Source organism: Chiloscyllium plagiosum, chromosome 10 (genome assembly GCF_004010195.1).
Source record: "Chiloscyllium plagiosum isolate BGI_BamShark_2017 chromosome 10, ASM401019v2, whole genome shotgun sequence".
Taxonomy (NCBI): Eukaryota; Metazoa; Chordata; class Chondrichthyes; order Orectolobiformes; family Hemiscylliidae; genus Chiloscyllium; species Chiloscyllium plagiosum.
The window spans coordinates 44309054-44317540 of NC_057719.1; the positions used below are offsets into that span (position 1 = coordinate 44309054).

General features: G+C 43.7%; 1 protein-coding gene across 2 annotated transcripts in view; it reads right to left on the reverse strand.

Moving 5' to 3' along the window:
- Positions 1 to 8487, reverse strand: part of pygl (phosphorylase, glycogen, liver) — a 116880-nt gene that overhangs the window by 102055 nt on the left and 6338 nt on the right. The window contains exons 2-3 of one of the 2 annotated variants that reach the window (XM_043697624.1): positions 3696 to 3774; positions 1379 to 1482 (exon numbers count right to left, since the gene is read on the reverse strand). In XM_043697624.1, coding sequence (XP_043553559.1) covers positions 1379 to 1482; positions 3696 to 3774 — 183 coding nt within the window. The remainder of the gene's footprint in view (positions 1 to 1378; positions 1483 to 3695; positions 3775 to 8487) is intronic. The other variant, XM_043697625.1, reaches the window with a different exon arrangement.

Genomic DNA, 8487 nt, shown 5'->3' on the forward strand with positions numbered 1-8487 from the left:
GGGGGAAAAAATATACCCAATGCCACCCTCACCCTGATGGCCACCTTTGTGTGTGGCTGCATCAAGCTGTGTGTGGATCCCCGGTACGCAAACACCAAGTGTCACTACGTACTGAGGGTTCTACCTGTCCCCGGTGTTGCGAAGGATGGGCTTGGCCTCGCTGCCGCGGAACGCTCCGAGTAGTTGGACTGTTCCGTATCACCTGTCCTTCGTGGAGAAATTTATGAAGAAAAACATCTTTGACCACAAGTCCATCAGGAAGTGGTCAGCACGAAGTGTCCTTGAGACCCTTCTGGAAAAGGAGAGGGCGGATCCTATCGAGCGGTTCCCTGAGCAGACTGTCAAAGCCATTTGGCAGAATGCCTCATCGCCAGAACTTTCCAACAACCACCAAGACATGGCTTGGGCTGGTGGTGAGAAGGGCTCTGCTTGTGAGATCCTTTATGCACGCCCGGACTCTCTGCCACACCACACGTGCCCTCGAAGCGGCTGCGTGGGGGACGAGACTGTCACACACCTTCTTCTGGAATGTGCCTATGCAGAGGAAGTCTGGAGAGGAATGCAGTGTTTGTCGAGGTTCGTCCCGAGCAGCGCCGTGACGCGGGACTCCGTGCTCTACGGCCTGTTCCCTGGGACGCACATCGAGATGAACATCAACTGCGCCTGGAGGATCATCAACTCGGTGAAGGACACTCTCTGGGCTGTCCGAAACCTATTGATCTTCCAGCTGAAGGAGTTGACCCCGACTGAGTGTTGCTGACTGGCACATTCCAAGGTCCAGGACTACGTGTTGAGGGATGCGCTGTAGCATGGGGTAGCTGCCGCCAAGGTGCGGTTGGGAAAGACCACCGTGTAACATCTGCCTGCCTAAGAAGAACAGGGGGCCCATGCAGTCATTTGGGCTCTGCTGGCGCCTTAGCTAAAAATGTAATCATACCGACCTGTAAATAGGAATGATTACTCTGTTTTGGTATGCAAAGAAGTGGAATGTTTACATATGTATGGCATGTCCAGTTGTATAGATCATCAAAGTATTTATGAATAAAGTATATTTTTGAAAAAAAATTTAGTGTTGTGCTATGCATCAGTCAAACAATGCTAGCCAGGAATATTCCTTCTATGATTATAGGAAAAGCCCTTTACAGTAGATGTAATGAGAAGGAGACAAAGAAGGAAAGCTTCTGAGAACACAATAGTGACACTTTGGGGAAAATTCAGCCCGTTGTCTTTCTGTTGACAATAAGTGGTCATGGAAACTTCAATCCTGTGATTACAAAAACGTTAAGTCTGTGAAACTAATCATGAATAATGAACTAGGTTATAATACATTTGAGAAGACAATGAAAAATGAAGGATATTATTTAATCCAAAAACCTGCCTGCCACCCATCTTTGATCTTCTGATTGAAAATCCCATATTCATATCTTATACCATACCCATAAGCAGCCAAGCCCAGTGTTGCCATGGAATCAAGGAAACAGGCTGTTGGAAGAGTAAAAGCAAAAAATCAATTCATATCACTTATAAATGGTAATGATTAGATCAGTAAAAAATCACATATGAAAGCCTTGCCCCAATTAAATTGTAAGCATTAACTTCAAATCTTTTCTGTCATGCCTCTATGGTTACTTATTTAAATATGGTATTGTTAATTTACTGATGAAACTAGCACTCATGAACATAAAGTGTTTTCAGATTACAAAACAACACTACAGAGTTCCATAGTTCATGTTAATCAGATACTTACAGCATCAGCCACACATAATGTAAAAGGAAATAATTTGTCATTTTCTTAAAATCTGATTAAGGGCTTATGCCCGAAACGTCGATTCTCCTGTTCCCTGGATGCTGCCTGACCTGCTGCGCTTTTCCAGCAACACATTTTCAGCAAATGGCATGGCCAGCTAATGCAGTCGGGGAAATGTCAGTTAGGGATCTGGGCACTTTTTATCCAGGGATGTCTAATTAGTTCACTCAAGGGAGTGGACCACAGTCTGTTGGCTATGTCTGTAAAAACTAAGGTGAAAGGAAGGGCAAATGGGGTTAATGCTGGAGGAATGAACCTCACTAGTTGTTCTTTAGGACTGGGGACTGCAGGCTGGGGGTGATGATAATCATGATGTAAGGGGCAGCAGTATCTGCATGGAGGAGGGTAACAGTAAAGCATGAAAAGGAACAGAGTCATGCAGGCGTGGAGCTAATTCATGGTCCAGAGTATTATGATTTCAAGGGAAGATACCGTGAATGACCACACTTGGCATGGTCAACTCATACAGGCTGGGTGGAAAAGATGGCTAGTTGCAGACTCATGTAGAATCTTGGGTGGGGACCTGGGGAGGTGTGAAGTCTCTTGCATTTACAAGAAGAGTTACCAGGAAAGGGATTTGGATGTTTGGGGGCTCACTGAAATGCTGAAGCAGTGGCTGCAAGATTCTGACCGAGGAGTACTTACTGACTGTTGCTAACCAGCTGGAATCAAAAGTGTGTAATAGTGAAGGAAATGGCTAATACTACACTTAGGTCAGGGTAAGTGACCCAACCTGTGAAGCAGGGGGCCTTCATGTTAGGGCTAATTAATGTTAGAGCTTTTAATGGGAAATATTATTGCTTACAATCCCATGTACTTCACAGGACATAGAACTATGACACCCCTAATACCTGGCTATCCTAATGCACAGTTCTTGGCTTTGTGTTGTACCTCCCTGCCACAGACATTGCTGAACAATACATTCACATTTAAATTTTTGATATGAAGGCTGTAAAAAATAGGAATGTTGTACAAGGAAGGCAGGGAGATGAACAACCAGATGTAAGGTGGAATCAGTGAAATTGATCTTTAAAAGTGCAAAATTATGCACATTGTTATACATGCCACTAAAGTAGCTTCAATAAGCCTTCTTTTTCCTTGCCCTTCCTCTATGTCTTAGTCACTTCCTGGTTCCACAGCTGGGATAGCCAACTTGTCCATGGAGGTAGCCAGATAGCTACATGATTTGCTACATTACTGTAGTTTCTGGGCAATGAGTGCCACTGGGTCGCACATACTTGTATTCCAGTTTATTTCACTCTACGCATGTCAATGAAGTTGCTGACTGCCAACACCATAAGCTCTCCCTGTTTCATTGGTCTTCATATGGCACTGCTGGCCCCTCCTGCAGAATTTGGATATGGCACTGACCCAGGTAGTGACCTCAGAACAGGCTTCCAGAGGTTGGTGGTGTGGCCTCCTTTGCTGTTGTTGCCTCCTTCTGGAATGAGGACTGTTCTCCTCTGAACCATCCCCTCAAACAAAAGCTTCAGATCTGTCTGACAATTATGGTGCCATTTTGAGCTTCTTCAACATGTTTAGACCTTTGACTAAGCAGGGCAGGTTTGGAATGCTTGTGCTCGTCTGAGTGGCCTTTTAAAAACGGCAGGGGTGCAAGAAATGATGGTCTTTGGTGGATATCTGCTGAATGTTGAGCTATTCTGGGAACAGTGTGTGGTAAAGTGGGGCTGAAATTAGACATGCTGGATGCCATGAGGCAGACTATAATAAGGTGAACTGGCAGGATAATGCAAGATAATCCATGAAGCTTCATGGTAGAAATCCCTTCAAAAAACTGGAAGCAACTTGACTTAGCCAAATACACATAAGATTCAGCTCTTTGTGACTCCCAAGCTGCAGTATATTTTTCTAGGGTGTGATGTCTTACCTGCAAGCCTTCCTAAACCTCCATTACCAAGCCCAGCATCATCTTCAATTTCCTCCAGTTCTTCAATATCTAAGCCCAGCTGATGTAAACAGAATGCAATAAAATTAAAATTGTTTCCAATTCAAGTTTTATATTTCAAACTGCATGTTAGTTAACTCTAGCCATGAAATATAAATTACTGGTCTCCCTTCTTTTCATTCTTTATGTTGGATACTCACTTTCAGAATTTTTTCCTTCAAAGATCCAGTTTTTATTTCTACCTTCATGGTATGTAACTTTCCCAGTTTAGACTTAGTTGAAACTTTCAAATAATTCACTGTTATGTCTTTTGCTCCACGTACCTGTTTCTTTGAAAGAGACCTAGAATCTTTTAAATTCAATGAATTCAAATCCATACGAGTGTTTACTTATTATGATGAAACTACTGGATAAATCAGATGCCAGAGCAAAACTTGGATTGATTGATTTTTAAAAATTTTTAATGAACATAGTGGGCAGTTACTGAATCACAGTCACATGAACCTAACAGTTTTTATTTTAAACAAAAGAACAAAAGTTTATTACACAAGGGTTAATTTGAGAAAAAAAGGCGAGGAAGAAAAGGAAAAAGAAAAGAAAAAAAGCAGAGAATGAGGACAAACCCGGGCACAGGAACCTGGACACTGCCTACTCCGCCGCTGTCGTTATAGACAACTGTAACCTCCAGTGGCGACCATGCTGCCTATAGAGGGATAGCAGGTAAAGATCCCCCAAGGGAGCATACTGAATTACCAGACTCTGAATCCACCAGCTTCACTGTTATTATCTACAGCTCTTAGAAACAAAATGCAGGCATGGACTAAGAATACCCCAAATCATCATCACTGAATGTGTCATCTGCTGGAGCAAGACTAGTGTTCAGAAGGAATGACAAAGGGTCCTGGATACAGAGGAAATTGGGGATAGACAGCAATCACTGAGAATGAAAATCAGAACATTGGAGGGAAATCCAAGAAACTATGATAGACCTATGCATCATTAAGCATGAGAGGCCAGACAGCACCTAATTGAAACTGGCTTCCAACACAAATGAGACATATTTGGATTTATTTTTGTCAATTTATTTTCTGTTGGTTATATGGTGAGCCTCCTCTGCTCAAACTACAGAACATGTGGGCATCCTTATTTCTGCACTCCTTGAACTTTTCTGCTAGTGAATACTTTATTTATTTAGTTTATTTATTCATATGAATGTATGGGTGGTAACTTTGGCTAATTCTACCTTAAAGTATTACAGGTCCTCTTCCATGCAAGAGAAAGCAGCAGTCAGTGTGACAGGGCAGTAACATCACATGGCATTTAGTTTATGTGGCTTTTAAGGATTCACTCAGAATGTGAGATCAAAGTATAGTACAGTGCACTCCTTCAAGATAGACAGTAGGTTGGAAGCAATCCTGAGGTGCTTCCTTTTCACCCATCCATCTTCAGTTAACCTTTAACATTTCAGAGGGCACACAGACTGCTGAATTACCCAGAAATGCTTAAGCATCCTTACCCTGAGAGGGTCAAAACTTTTGCAGCCTCTCTCAACAGGTCACTGAGCAATGAGAAAGAATAGAGATGTGAACTTCCCACTGTACATGTCCCAGCCTTGAATGGCTGTGTGCTTCCTTGAAAAGCTGAAAGGGAGAATAAAATGTTACCGCTGGAAATGAGTTGAATCATCACTGATGCTGTGCCCTCATTCACAGGCTAGGTGTAAGTCTGAATGACCCTACATAGGGCAGGGCCCTACCTCAATCCCTGCACATTGATTTTAGTGTCAGTGGTGTCCACATTAATGTACAATACCTTGAATGCTGTTGTGAAACTTGAAAGGGTTCAGAAAATATTTACAAGAGTGTTGCCAGGGTTGGAGGATTTGAGCTATAGGGAGAGGTTGAATAGGCTGGGGCTGTTTTCCCTGGAACATCGGAGGCTGAGGCTTATAAAATCATGAGGGGCATGGATAGGGCGAATAGACAATGTCTTTTCCTTGGGGTGGGGGAGTGCAGAACTAGAGGGCATAGGTTTAGGGTGAGAGGAAAAAGGTAAAAGAGACCTAAGGGACAATTTTTTCATGCAGAAGGTGGTGTGTGTATGGAATGGGCTGCCAGAGGAAGTGATGGAGGCAACATTTAAAAAGCATCAGGATGGGTATATGAATAGGGAGGGTTTAGAGGGATATGGGCTGGGTGCTGGCAGGTGGGATGAGATTAGGTTGGGATATCTGATCAGCATGGACGGGTTGGACTGAAGGGTCTGTTTCCATGCTGTATGTCTCTATGACTGTAACTATGTGCTCATTCAAGGATCAATGACATTCAAGTCTGAGGTCAAACACCCAGTTGCTTGTGTGAGAGGATCAATGCCTGGCCATTAAACGTCTTTCATCCTTGGCATGTAAAAAGTGGATAACCATCTCTCAATGACAAAGATACTATTGTAGACATTTTAACAGTGTAAGTGAAGATATATTTACAAAAAGAAATTGCTGACAATGTCACTTGTGTCACTATGTGTACTGAGCAGATTTTTTTCTTCTTTCTGCATCTAAGTGCAGTCTCAGCTTCTGTTACATGGGTTGACAAACCCTGCTCTGTAGTTGGTCCTGTTAACCTGGAAGACTTGACCTGAGTAGTTTGGGCCTAGAGGTTCCAGGCCTGCTGGGAATGTCCTGCCCTGATACAGATTTACCATTCCTACTGGGAATGTCCTGCCAGATACAAGTTTACCATTCTTGGCTTGAACTTGTGCAGGTTTTAAACATCACAGGCAGGGGTGAAGTGGAGTGTCCCAAGAGGAAGCTTATTGCAGTTCTGTATATGGCTCTTCCTCCTTCTCAGCAGCTAACATCTACTAAGCACCACCAACTGGAGTGATGGAGTACAAGTTTATGCATATTTCTGGAAGACATTGCATATGCTGGACCAAGGTCTTCATGGTGTTGGTCAGCCTGTCCATGGAGGCAACCACTGCATGATTGCCAAGCCAGCACAGCATTGATAGTGCTGGTGAACTTCTCCATCTGTTGAATCTGACGAATCTGCCTAAGGCTCTTGAGACTCTGTGCTCTGACAAAGTCATTTAATGGTCAAGACCATGGAATAGTCTGTGCATGCATTGCCTGATCTTTGGCAGCCTGCTAAGTGTCAGAGACTTGAGCATTTCTTCCTTGACTACCTGTAGAAACATGCCAGTGATTGGCTCAACAGATTATATTCCCAATTCTAACACAGAAACAGCACTCACTGAGCAGAAAGTCTGATCTGATGGAGGGTGCAGAACCTTGCTGATACATCCTCTAAGGGTTGAGTGTCTTCCTCCTCAGACATGGAAGTGGAGCTAAGGGTTTCCAGTGCTGGCTTCACTCTCATGGTGGTTATCTGGGTCTTACTACTGTCTGCAAAATGGTAGAGAGGGAATTAGTTATGTAAAATGGCTGAAAGCTGACCGGGACAAGAATGAGTTGTACTGGCGAGGTCAGTGAAGCATAGCGCCACAAAGTTTACTCATTTGTTTGCTCATGGAGATTTTGTTGCTTCAAAATGAATGCTCAACCACTTCTCCAGCCAGCTGCAGAATGTTTCTTCATATAAGGCAGTGAGTTTACTGTTTGTTACCCTGCTGCCGATCTTTGCTGTTTCTGCTTGATTATGACACTTTTTTTTCTGGAATGAGACAGAGGGAAGACTGATTATGTTAGAAGTGAGGCAGGGGTGAAGTGGAGTGTCCCAAGAGGAAGCTTATTGCAGTTCTGTATATGGCTCTTCCTCCATGGGGGAGGCTTTAGTGGTGGTGCAGGGGTAAGAGTAACGAGGAAGCTTAGAGGGCAGGAAGGGCTAATATTTTGGGAGGATGAGGTGGCTGAGAGTTGATGAATGTGAAGGTTGCAATTCTATGAGCCTTGGTGAGAGATGTTTGCAGTGGCAAAGTTCAAGTGAGTAGTGGTGATCCTGTGAGTATGAAGCAGCAGAGAGACGATAACAGTATGTAACCTTGTGCGGTGCAGAATGTCATTCATCTTCTTCCCTCACTGCTGGACATTTGTTTTAACCTTAGCAACTGACTGTCCTGGGCTTCCACCTCAGACCAGACTGGCTGTGTCCAGTGGTGTGGCCTCCTTTGCCAGCTAGCAGGAGAACAACTAGGAGAAAGTGAGGACTGCAGATCAGAGTTGAGAGTGTGGTGCTGGAAAAGCACAGTAGGTTAGGCAGCATCCGAGGAGCAGAAGAATCGATGTTTTGGGCATAAGCCCTTCATCAGGAACTGCCTTTCTTAAAGCCATCCTGTGTATGAACACCTCCTGGTGCCTGTCATTAAGTCGAAGAGGTAACTTGCCTTTCTGGGCTATGTTATTTGGGATATGAGTGCAGGACTGGAGCAGTAAAAACAGCTCATGGATTGCAGCATCTGAAGTGCTGTGCAGCTGGGGTTTAAATATGGTGCTCGTGGTAAGAACATCACAAAGTGCCAGCACTTCTGCCTCTTCTTCCACATAATCCACAAGCACTGTAGAGGCTGAATGCCCAAAAGTAATGAAAGTCAAAAGTGAAGGATTACATGAAAAAGTCAACATGGGCCATTGTAGGATGTCTGTCGTGAAACTCACCAAAAACGAACAGGCAAAAAATGGAAACATGCAGGCTATTGTCTTGAACCAACAACTCAACAGCACGTTTCATCTTCTCCTAAAGTACATGGACAATCCCAATGCAGTATAAATTTGACATAGCTGATGTGATCACCTGATGTACAAGCTGCAACTCAAAAT